Consider the following 12,006-nt stretch of genomic DNA (forward strand, 5'->3'; position numbering starts at 1 on the left):
TGGAAGAGGGCGTCCGCTTCCCTCTCACAGTCTCTGCAGACATCTCAGAGGGGGGAGGGCTCTCCTCCTCCTCCGCGGAGTAGGAGCCCTCTGACGAAGGGTACTCCTCCTCTCCCTCCTCTGCGGTGTGAGAGGAGCCTACGGGCGGAGGAAGGTAATCGTCCTCCTCCGAGTCCTCACCGGCCTTCTCCACGGTGGGAGAGGTGCCTACGGGCAGAGGAAGGTAATCATCCTCATCTGACTCCTCCTCCTCACCGTAATCGACGGTGGAGGCGTCACATATGGACGGAGGGTAGCCCTCTTCATCACCGCAGTAATCCACCGTAGGGGCGGAACAGACCGAGGGAGTGGCCTCCTCGCCCTCCTCTTCTTCGCCATAGTCGACGATGGAGGCGTCGCCTATTGATGGAGGGTAGTCTTCCTCCTCCTCTCCACCGTAGTCCACGGTGGGGGCGTTGCATATAGAGGGGGGGTAGTCCTCTACCTCCTCCTCCTCCGAGTCCTCTGACCCGAACTCGCTCTCTGGGGTGGACTCGGTAGCACCCATGACGAACGAGTCCACCCTCAGAGGCGAGAGAGCGCGGGCTGGAGGAGCGTGTCTCTCCCTCCAGATCCTCACCGCACCCCTCCGGAAGGTCTCTGCCACCTCGGGGTCCCTGTGCTCCAGCCCTCGGGCGGTGGCCAGCTGGTGAGCACACACCGGGTCCTCCTCGAGCTGAGCCAGAGTGGGCGAAACTTCACGGCATGGAGGAGAAGAGGAAGCGCGGTGATGCCGCTTACTGGGCTTCTTGCCCTTCTTCGACTTCCCCTTGTAGCCTGGCATTTGTGTCTCTCACGGCTCGTCGTTCTGTGACGCGCGGGTCGTGGCGAGGAATGAGACACGGAATCCCTCGATGGCAGCAAACGTCACGGTTTATTTTAACAAGATTGCGCAATAGCGCACGGAGAACAATAAACATTCACAGCAACGTGTGGACATAGACAACGACGAGCACAGGACACTGTGCGAGCGCACATTAAATAGACAAACCACATTAACCCCACGTGATTACGAGACGATTCACAGGTGAGACGGATTATCACATGACATAGCCATCACCACGGAATATCCACAGACGCAGACGATGCACGTAGACTACGTAAACACACGCCCAAAAGGGAGGGGCCGGGGTCCTCAACGTGACAATATATATATATAACAGAAAGCACAAGAATATCAAGCAGGGACTCCAATTAGAATCACAATGTTGAAATAACAGAACCAATGAGTAGAAACTAGACACAGGTGAGAGCAGGTGGAAGGGCATAAAAACAAACAAATAAGCATCTGGAAAACAAACACCAGAAAAATGCAAAACAGAGTGGATCGCTATGGGGACCACGATGACCAGTAAGGAATGATCATGATTGTGTGTGTGTGTGTGTATGTGTGTGTGTGTGTGTGTTTGTGTGTAACAGCAGGACAGATGTTGTCACGGTGACCCCATGGCTTGCTCCAGTGGTGTGGGAGGACACATTCGACACGACTCTGATTGACGCCATCTACAAAACCCAGAACATCACTATAGCAACCACTGTGTTTGCACTGGGGAAGTAAGTATCTACAATAGGGTGTGTTTAAGGAAGTTTGTTGTGACGGGTCACTGCTGAATCGTTTGGTTATGCCAGTACGTTCTCAGCCTTCTCTGCTTTCTCTGCCAGTACGTCGTGTTCGTGTTGCAAGGTGTCTCTCCACCTTAATCTCTCTCTTTCTCTCCTATCCTGCCACTTATTCGAGTATCTACCTCCTGCGCCGCTCCCTGGCCCTCCTCAAGTTTACCTCCAACTGTTTCACTTCATATTCATTATACTTTTGTTTTGGGAGGGTTTTTTTGTTTTTTGTTTGCGTCTGCCTACTGCCAGTTACTTCCCCTGGCGTCCTTTGTTTCGTTTTCACGCATTGAGCTTTTTCTGCGTCTTTTGTTTTCGAGTTCCCGTATCTCTACGGTTGAGTTTTGCCTTATCACATTAAGTAGCCAGGAAGACAGGTGTGACGGATGACTGCTGATTGCGTTTATTTTGTCTGGTACTGACTCTGGAGCCCCCTCCTGTGGTAGTAGGAGGAACGGTAGGAGGAGTGTTCATTTCTGTATGAACACTTGTCACAATCGAGTAGTCTAATATGTAGTCTAATATAGTCTGTAGTATGTATGTATTTAGTCTAATGTAGTCTATGGTGAAATCAGTAGCAGTAACAATAATATCAGTACTAGATAACTTCTTAAGCAAAATAAGGTTCCAACAAAATAAGGTTCACAGCTCCGTGTTCCTCGGGAGCGGAATATGTAAACAACGTGCACGAGGACATCAAAGGACTGAATGGAAACTAGCTAGCGGTGGTATGCTAACGACAGCTAATGTCGCCACAGCGGGCGGAAATTATCATACAGTTAAGTCCGCCCACTAAGAGGGAAGATATGATTGGTCAATTTTACTGTCATTTGAAACTGGTATTGCGCTGAATTATCACTGCCAGGCCCTCTGTAAACAAACAGTGAGCATCACAGTCCTGATAGGGGGAGACACAGGCTTACAGGCTTTCACTTAACCCCTCACCTGCCAACACAGATTGAATAGACACGGTTGAATAATTTATTTGCTTATATTTCTGTAATTGTTTAGATGTCGATTGTCAAACTGTAAGTAGATTTTAAAAATTTGATAAATTATATATATTTATATTTTAAGAATATTTTAGGCCCTCTGAGAGGGCGTAGAGGGCCCTGACGGTTCCCCACTGGGTGAAATTAGCCATAAGTCTACAGTATATTTTCATTGAGTAAAACCAGTTGCTGAACTGGTACAAAACTGTTGACTGAAATTGTTATCAATATTCCCAATTCCAGATATGTGCGGTTCCTGAAGGACTTCCTGGAGTCAGCAGAGAAACACTACATGCAGGGTTACCGTGTGCATTATTACATCTTTACAGACCAGCCAGAGGCAGTTCCTATGGTAACACTGGGTGCCAACCGTAGTCTGACTACACTGAAAATACCAAGTTCAAACCGCTGGCAGGACATCTCACTAGGCAGGATGGAGAAGCTTGAGAAACTCATTGAGAACCAACTGGTCAATGAGGTAGACTACATCTTCAGCCTTGACGTGGACTCCAAGTTCTATGGTCACTGGGGGGCGGAGACTCTGGGTGATATAGTTGCCGTGATACACCCTGGTTATTACAGTACAACACGTGATGAATTCCCATATGAGAGGCGTCCTGAGTCCCAGGCCTACATTCCTCAGGGGATTGGAGATTATTACTATGGTGGTGCAGTGATTGGTGGTCTAGTGAAGGAGGTGCACAAACTGGTTAAAACCTGCCGGATACAGCTGGACGTGGACAAGGCCAATTCTATTGAAGCGGCGTGGCAGGAGGAGTCCCACCTGAACAAGTACTTCCTGTACAACAAGCCCACCAAGGTCCTGTCAGCTGAGTACCTGTGGCAGGACTTTAATTCCAAAACTGATGATATCAAAATCATTCGCTTCTCCCAGGTCATTAAGAACTATGATGAGGTGCGCCCCAACCCCTGATTGCACCCCACCTGGATGTAATGTGTCATACACATGCACATATTCTTCCTGTTTCAATGCTGTTAATAATCCCTTAAATTTATCAGTGAATTTATTTATTCCTGGTATTTATTATAATTATTATTTATAATTTGCCCATTATACATAATGAATTGTTTTTTTACTTATATGTAAATGGTTACATCTTAAATTTTCAGTGGTCCTTCAACATTAAAAATAAGTTAGCATTGTATCTCTTTTGACCCGGAGTGAGGAACATTTGCTTTGTGGGGTTTTGTGTGGTAATAATGGGAATTACGGCTCTTTGTAGGAAGGGTCTGTTCAAAAAATGCTTCTTTGTTTTCCAGGCAGCAGGAGGCACTACTTGAAATTAATATCAATGATGAAAAATTATGCAAACTTTGCTACCTTAAATTGAGGCCTAATTCAAACACTTAATGTTGAAAAATATGTAATTCAAATATATTCGAACTGACAAGTATATTTTAATAACAATAAAAACAGTAAAAAAAAAAAAAAAAAAACAGCCGTTATGATCTGGTTCAATTTTGTACTGAAGCCAGCCACTAGGGGGTGTCAGACACATACTGGCTTCAACTTTTCACCCAACGTTGTTCAATCTACATGTACACGTTACCCTGACTACTACTAGTAGCACCAGGAAACAGTTCACTTGTTTTCTGGTGTACTCACAATTCAACTATTAAATTGGTATAAATTATCAATATTTAGCTATATAATTACATGAATGAAACATATAAACAAAATGCGACTGCACTTTGTGGGTGTCACAAAAATGTACAAAAATAATAACTCAATATAGACATAATCATAGTCATAACCGAAGTTACTCTAGTTAATTTGGCTACGTTCTCTTGAAACACATAGTACTACCGCCTAGTCAATATGGGAATGTCAGAAATGTAGGGGAGGATGACATTTTAAATGTCTGTCATTCTAAATGTGTCTATTTGAAGATGGTTCTGAATCTAGTAATCCCATGCACTGTATTTCAACTGGTGTTCAATGATTTAAAAAAGTACCATAGTGGAGTTCTTTGGAGTAAATGTATCAAAGAGTCCAGGCGCCATTGCACTACGATGTCATTCTTTTTGTTTGAATTAGCATTTGCATTATCTACCATTTCCTGGTGCCGTGTGCTATGCACAAAGGAAAATCTCCACCATGCGATTACTACAGAACTCGTACCTGGCCTTTCTGACATTGGTTTTTGGGTATGTAACAACTTTTAACTGACACTAGTGGATTGATTGTGACTATCCGTCAGTAAAGGTGTTGGCTGTAGTGATGCATTCAGATTTAAATTAGACTAAATGAATATTCCTGACACATTGGTACAGATGGGCATGCTTCTGTTTCACATGGAGATACAGTTCAAAATTTTAATCTGTCAGATTAAATAAATGTAATCATGTTACTAGAGGCACTACCCCACTTATTTAGTTCACGATTTTACTGTATTATATCGTGAAGATATAGAAACTGTTTAATATTTAGAAATCTGTTGCAATAATGTAAATATTCAAAAGCAACATTTTACAATATAAAACAACTGCCAATGTAAATACTATCATTTAGTTATTATATAAATCATAACTAGTAGTTCATTCATGTTGATCCATGGTCATTTAATGCAAAAAAAGCAATTCATGAATTTATTGTCAAGATGCAAACAAAAGTGTAACTGAATTACAAGTGTCAAATCAGAAGGAAGAACAGCTCTTACATATGTGTTCTAAATGTATTCTACATGTGTTCTGTAGAAATTACACTTCTCTATCTTAATAGAAGGATCATATGTATGTAATATATGAATATAATTCAGGTGCTTATGGATTAGGATTTGTGATTTAGGTTTACGCGGAGATGGGGAAGTCTGAAACAATATCACAATACATGAAACAGATTCCATACAGCCCGATCCCAAACAGACAGAGTTCTGAATCAAGCCAGGACAAGAAACACGCGATGTTCTCAAAGGGCAAATCCAAACAAGCATAATCTAAAGAACAGACATAGTAAAAAAAAAACAAAAAGCAACACAGGAAAACTGATCTGTGTGTGTAGCTCAGTACTTCACACGAAGAGCATGTCACAAATCTGCTTAAATACAAAAGGATCAATAAGAGTCAGGTTAGGTTTTAGGTTTCCCGAGGCATCATGGGAGTTAGAATTTGGACGATTAGGTTTTTGAGGCAGCATGACAAATTTTTATTGCTCATAGTGTGTTCAGTTAAAAAGTGTGAATGTTACAATAGAATGTTTATATGCTATTTGACTACTACAGAGAGAACCTGCCTATCACAATGATGTAACTGTAAAGCTCTGAATGGCTGATGTTCAGTGATGTTTCTTTTTTAATGATTTGTGTATTTATGAGTCTTAAGAATGTGCTGTGTTGAGAGTTTCGGCTGTTATATCTTCTACAGAAGGCTAGAGTCACATTAAGCAACAGCGAAAGAAAGCCGCATGAAAAATGTTTACAAATGATCAGTCCTGCTGCAGAACAGGCAAAGCGAGATTCCTTGAGTTGTCAATTAGGGCTGCTCCCAACGCCAGAGTTTCTCTTTGTCCTGTAATACCATAACATAAGCAAAAAAATAATATTTTTTGCAAAAAATACTTTCAGCAAAAAAATATTTTGTGATATAAAACGTTTGTGACGTTCCCATTCCAGGGAAACGAGACACTTCTACACAAAGCAGCACTTAATCGTCAAAGTGTAGCCACTGATTGAATCATTTTGTCTTTCAGGTGTGTTTACTTGGGTTACACTTTGGCCTGGTTTAGGTGAATAGTTACACAGATACAGACACATACACACAAATTGTCTCTGACACATTGCCAACCTGTTTACACACGATTGCTCATGATACACTCATGGCACGTGTGTGTAGTACCTCGTCTACGTGTTTTATGTGGCATTTCTTATTCAGGTATGCAGGAAGGAGAAGTGGATTCATTCACAGGTAAGACAATAATTATAATTAACACAGAGATCAACAGAAACATCCAAAAAGTGCATCAGAGCAACCAAGCAACAGCAGCATCACTACTACAGTCCTTAGCTGTGATTTATTCACAGCAGCATCACTACTACAGTCCTTAACTGTGATTTATTAACAGCAGCATCACTACTACAGTCCTTAGCTGTGACTTATTAACAGCACCATCACTACTACAGTCCTTAGCTGTGATTTATTAACAGCAGCATCATTACTACAGTCCTTAGCTGTGATTTATTAACAACAGCATCACTACTACAGTCCTTAGCTGTGATTTATCAACAGCACCATCACTACTACAGTCCTTAGCTGTGATTTATTAACAGCAGCATCATTACTACAGTCCTTAGCTGTGATTTATTAACAGCGGCATCACTACTACAGTCCTTAGCTGTGATTTATCAACAGCAGCATCACAACTACAGTCCTTAGCTGTGATTTATCAACAGCAGCATCACTACTACAGTCCTTAGCTGTGATTTTTCAACAGCAGCATCACTACTACAGTCCTTAGCTGTGATTTATTAACAGCAGCATCACTACTACAGTCCTTAGCTGTGATTTATCAACAGCACCATCACTACTAGTCCTTAGCTGTGATTTATTAACAGCAGCATCATTACTACAGTCCTTAGCTGTGATTTATCAACAGCAGCATCACTACTACAGTCCTTAGCTGTGATTTTTCAACAGCAGCATCACTACTACAGTCCTTAGCTGTGATTTTTCAACAGCAGCATCACTACTACAGTCCTTAGCTGTGATTTATCAACAGCACCATCACTACTACAGTCCTTAGCTGTGATTTATTAACTACAGCATCACTACTACAGTCATTAGCTGTGATTTATTAACAGCACCATCACTACTACAGTCCTTAGCTGTGATCTATGTCTCCAGAGCAGGCAGACAGGGAGACATATCTAGAGCGGGCAGACAGAGTGACGTGTCCAGAGCAGGCAGGCATAGAGTCGGGAGATGGGCGAATATTGTGCAGTCCTTCTCGGCCTCGAGTAGATAAATATTCATTTTTATCTTGTGTTTACTTTCAGATTTTTGAAAAAGCAATTTGGCATTCTAAATGGGTAAGTTCACATGAGTATTTGTGTATGTGTGCGTGTGTGTGTGTGTGTTTGTGTGTGTGTGAGAGAGAAAGAGAGAGAAATAGAGAGAGATATTCTAGTTGTATTTAATTAGCATATAGTACCTAGAGGGTGACCCATGACTAGTGTGTGTGTGTGTGTGTGTGTGTGTGTGTGTGTGTGTGTGTGTGTGTGTGTGTGTGTGTGTGTCTGTGTGTAACAGCAGGACAGGTGTCGTCACGGTGACCCCATGGCTTGCTCCAGTGGTGTGGGAGGACACATTTGACACGACTCTGATTGACGCCATATACAAAACCCAGAACATCACAATAGCAACCACTGTGTTTGCACTGGGAAAGTAAGTATCTACCATAGGCTGGTGTTTATTGTGGGGAGTAGTGTGTGACAAACTTTAACATTACACTGAAATATATTTTGGGAAAATCATCTTCTTAGGCCAACAAGCCAAATAAGATGTTATTGTATGAACACTTGTCACAACTGAGAAAAATGTAGTCTTTAGTAGTATGTAGTGTAATATAGTCTATAGTAGGAGTGTCCATACACTCAGCTCACAAGACGAGATGAGACACAATATTGGGTTCACGAGTACGAGACAAGATGAGATTTTAAGAAAACTAAAATGACAAAATATAGCCATTTTAACATGCATGATGTAAGCATGAACTTTAAATGAACTTCTTCCTCTACAAATTGAAATTAAAATTAAAATATAATTTTATAAAAGTTAAAATAAAATAAATAAAATTAAATATTTCTCCTTTTTTCAAGCGCAAACAATATTATGTGCAAAACGAAGTTCTTCTCTGTCAATACAGAGTGCAAATAGTGCAAACAGAGCCTGATCAAGTATGTCACTGAATTTGCTGCAACTACACTGCCATGTTCATTTTTAAGAATATTAGCATGTCTACATATTAGCATCCCCACACTGCTCCCAATATCCTTCGCTGTCTCAACTTGCCAAAGCATGCCTTTCTGTCCCTGCTATCTCTGTTCAAGTGAGATATGTTGATTTGAGTACTGAGCGGTGGTGATCCTGTAAATGTATCTGCATCGTGTTCATATTAGCCGCGGTATACAGCATTTTTTTCATACAAAGATTGCATATGGTCCGTGTCTTATCAGTCACTCTCTTGCCATTTATCATTTCCGCCGGGTTCCCAAAATGCTGCCAAACAAACGATTTGAAAGTGGCGGGTGCATCTTCAATAGTAATACCTGTATTTTCCGATGTCGTTCTGGCTGCTTGTTGGATCACAAATCCCCCGAGACAGATTTTTAACGCGACGAGAAATTTTGCAGTTACATCTCGAGTAGATCTCGTGACACGAGATCTCGTCACACCCCTAGTCTATAGTCATCTAATATAGTCTAGAGTAGTCTAATATGTAGTCTACGATTAACCATAAGTCTACAGTATATTTTCATTGAGTAAAACCAGTTGCTGAACTGATACAAAACTGTTGACTGAAACTATCATCAATATTCCCAATTCCAGATATGTGCGGTTCCTGAAGGACTTCCTGGAGTCAGCAGAGAAACACTACATGCAGGGTTACCATGTGCATTATTACATCTTTACAGACCAGCCAGAGGCAGTTCCTATGGTAACACTGGGTGCCAACCGTAGTCTGACTACACTGAAAATACCAAGTTCAAACCGCTGGCAGGACATCTCACTAGGCAGGATGGAGAAGCTCGAGAAACTCATTGAGAACCGACTGGCCAATGAGGTCGACTACATCTTCAGCCTCGACGTGGACTCCAAGTTCTATGGTCACTGGGGGGCGGAGACTCTGGGTGATATAGTTGCCGTGATACACCCTGGTTATTACAGTACAGCATGTGATGAATTCCCATATGAGAGGCGTCCTGAGTCCCAGGCCTACATCCCCTATGGAGATGGGGACTATTACTATGGTGGTGCAGTGATTGGTGGTCTAGTGAAGGAGGTGCACAAAGCGGTTAAAACCTGCCGGAAACAGCTGGACGTGGACAAGGCCAATTCTATTGAAGCGGCGTGGCAGGAGGAGTCCCACCTGAACAGGTACTTCCTGTACAACAAGCCCACCAAGGTCCTGTCACCTGAGTACCTGTGGCAGGACTCAAAATCCCAAACTGATGACATAAAAATCATTCGCTTCTCCCAGGTCATTAAGAACAATGAGGAGGTGCGCCCCAACCCCTGATCACACCCCACCTGGATGTAATGTTTGACTTGTATTCACTAACTCTCCCAAACATGCATATTTGTGAGGGTGAATGAATCACCTTCCACAACAATTCACTCACTACCAATCCCACCCAATACCAGCCACCAAGAGGCTGTGTCTGTATTCTCTTCCAGGGTCTCCCGGATTACAGTTGAGATGGCTGTTCTACCAGCCACCCAGCCTACAGAGGCCCGGGAGGGACCTGTGCTAGTCCTGGAGGGAAGGGGGGGCATTTGCTTGTGCTCTGCAGGTCATCCCCACAGTGACAGCACCCCTAGAGGTCATCCTCATAACTGTAGCATCCATGGATGCTGTTACCAATGCAACAGCACCCTTGGTGGGCAGCTGCACCCATCCCTGCGGCCCAGAAGAGGTCACTTCCTCCTGTCCCGGTGACCTGGAAGAGGTCCCTCCTGTCTCCAGTGACCCTGAGTGGGTCTGCCATGGCTCTGGCGACCCTGAGTGGATCATCGACTGCACTAGACGCCGTAACCCCAGAAACCCCGGGCCTGCTGCCACGTGATGTCACCGCAGCGTCTCCGGTTGTTCTGGGCCCGCCGGCACCCCCTGTGGACCCGGGCCCACCATCCCCTGTGGACCCGGGCCCACCACTGCATCCGCTGCTCCTGGACTCCCACCTGCCCCACCTTGTACTGTGCAACCTTGGTTCTCACCCTCCCTGCCCTCTCCTGTGGTGTCTGGCTTTGAATCTTTGTTTTGTGCTGTTTCTGGTTTTGTCCTCTGTGATTCCTGGTGTTGTCTTTGCTCGTGTTGTCATTTCTGTCTCTGTTCCAGTGTCTCTTCTTGTTTTTGTGCCCGTGTCTTTGTTGGGTTGTTGTTCGTGGTTTTTGTTGGGTTGTTGTTTGTTGTGTGCCTACTCCCAGAAGTTGTCGCCTGTTTGGTTGTGATGCTCCTCCCTCCTCCTGTCGGCCTGTTCATCATCCGCATGTTCGTGTTCCTGAGTCTGTTTCCGCTCCAGTGTCTGTCCCTGGTGTTCCTGTTTCCCGTTCAGTCCCTGTGTCTTCGGTTTCCCCTGGTTTTGCTTTGGTTTCCTCTTCTCTTGCGGTGTTGTCTGTTCCTGTGCCTGGTGTGTCTGTTGTCTGTTCCTGTGCCTGGTGTGTCTCTGTTGTCTGTTCCTGTGCCTGGTGTGTCTCTGTTGTCTGTTCCTCTGCCTGGTGTGTCTCTGTTGTCTGTTCCTGGTTCTCCTTCTGGTTTGGTTTGTTGATATTTTGTTGTCCGACCTCTTTCTTTTTGTGTTTGGTTTGGTTTTATGTTTAGGTTTTTCTGGTTTTGTGTTTTTGGTTTGTGCATCTCAGGGTGGTGTGTTTTTTTCTTTTGGGGGGGGGGGGTACTACAGTTTGGTCTTTGTGTTCATTATGTCTTTAAGTGTTGGTTTTGTTAACGCTATGGACTCTCCTATGGATCTGACCCAGGCCTGTTTATATGACCCAGAGTTTGGATGGCCCTTTAATAAATCTCACTCCTCTCAGCATTGGTGTGCGGCTTATCGCTCCTTGACGCCTTCGGCATTACAACAAATATTTGATATACGTTATATTTTACAGGACTGTATACATATTGTTTACACACTAATTACAATGAATCTGCCTCATTTCAAGATGTTTTAGTGGTTTGCTTTGCTGTGATTGGAGTTTAATCTGGAGTTTGGCCCATTCAGACTCCTGCTGTGTGTTCTGACACTGACTCTGCATTAGCCATTAGAAACATTAGAAATGTTATCAGTATTTTCTAACACATTCTCATTCATTAACTTCACATGTATTCATGTAATTTGGTTACCCACATTGCATTACAGTCCTATTGCGTCAATGAAGGTCATTATAAATCCAGTAGCTACTGGTTATTGAAAAACTACTGTCCAGCAGATGGTGCCAAAGCTCCAGTCTTCTGTAATAACAAAATAATGAAAACCACCATTTTTAACAAGGAAATATCAGAGACAAAACTAAGGATGTATTTCAGAAAATGTCTGAATTTCATACACTTGTTGAACTGAGCTTTTTTGGACTAGTCTAGGAGATCCAAACTGAAATATGGCGTTTGCCTATCAGAAGATTAGGCAGT

The 12,006-nt window shown here is 43.2% G+C and overlaps 2 protein-coding genes across 6 annotated transcripts in view; both read left to right on the forward strand.

Moving 5' to 3' along the window:
• LOC143488752 (globoside alpha-1,3-N-acetylgalactosaminyltransferase 1-like) overlaps positions 1 to 4,046 on the forward strand; it is an 8,440-nt gene extending 4,394 nt beyond the window's left edge. The window contains exons 7-8 of the mRNA XM_076987634.1: positions 1,459 to 1,593; positions 2,886 to 4,046. Of these exons, the coding sequence (XP_076843749.1) occupies positions 1,459 to 1,593; positions 2,886 to 3,576 (826 nt within the window). The 3' untranslated portion in view covers positions 3,577 to 4,046. The remainder of the gene's footprint in view (positions 1 to 1,458; positions 1,594 to 2,885) is intronic.
• Positions 4,047 to 4,602: 556 nt separating this feature from the next.
• Positions 4,603 to 11,410, forward strand: LOC143488770 (globoside alpha-1,3-N-acetylgalactosaminyltransferase 1-like). 5 transcript variants are annotated; one of them, XM_076987669.1, is made up of 8 exons: positions 4,608 to 4,811; positions 6,352 to 6,387; positions 6,534 to 6,566; positions 7,655 to 7,687; positions 7,908 to 8,042; positions 9,207 to 9,755; positions 9,859 to 9,914; positions 10,056 to 10,277. In XM_076987669.1, exons 1-8 carry the CDS (start codon positions 4,762 to 4,764, stop codon positions 10,130 to 10,132), a joined length of 969 nt encoding a protein of 322 aa, XP_076843784.1. In that variant the 5' UTR covers positions 4,608 to 4,761; the 3' UTR covers positions 10,133 to 10,277. The 5 variants fall into 5 exon arrangements, with proteins under 5 accessions (XP_076843781.1, XP_076843784.1, XP_076843779.1 ...); XM_076987666.1 differs by lacking the exon at positions 9,859 to 9,914 and having other exon boundaries at positions 4,603 to 4,811; positions 7,911 to 8,042; positions 10,056 to 11,410; XM_076987664.1 differs by lacking the exon at positions 9,859 to 9,914 and having other exon boundaries at positions 10,056 to 11,410.
• Positions 11,411 to 12,006: the final 596 nt, after the last annotated feature.

This window comes from Brachyhypopomus gauderio, unplaced genomic scaffold, assembly GCF_052324685.1.
Source record: "Brachyhypopomus gauderio isolate BG-103 unplaced genomic scaffold, BGAUD_0.2 sc54, whole genome shotgun sequence".
In the NCBI taxonomy this organism is placed as follows: Eukaryota; Metazoa; Chordata; class Actinopteri; order Gymnotiformes; family Hypopomidae; genus Brachyhypopomus; species Brachyhypopomus gauderio.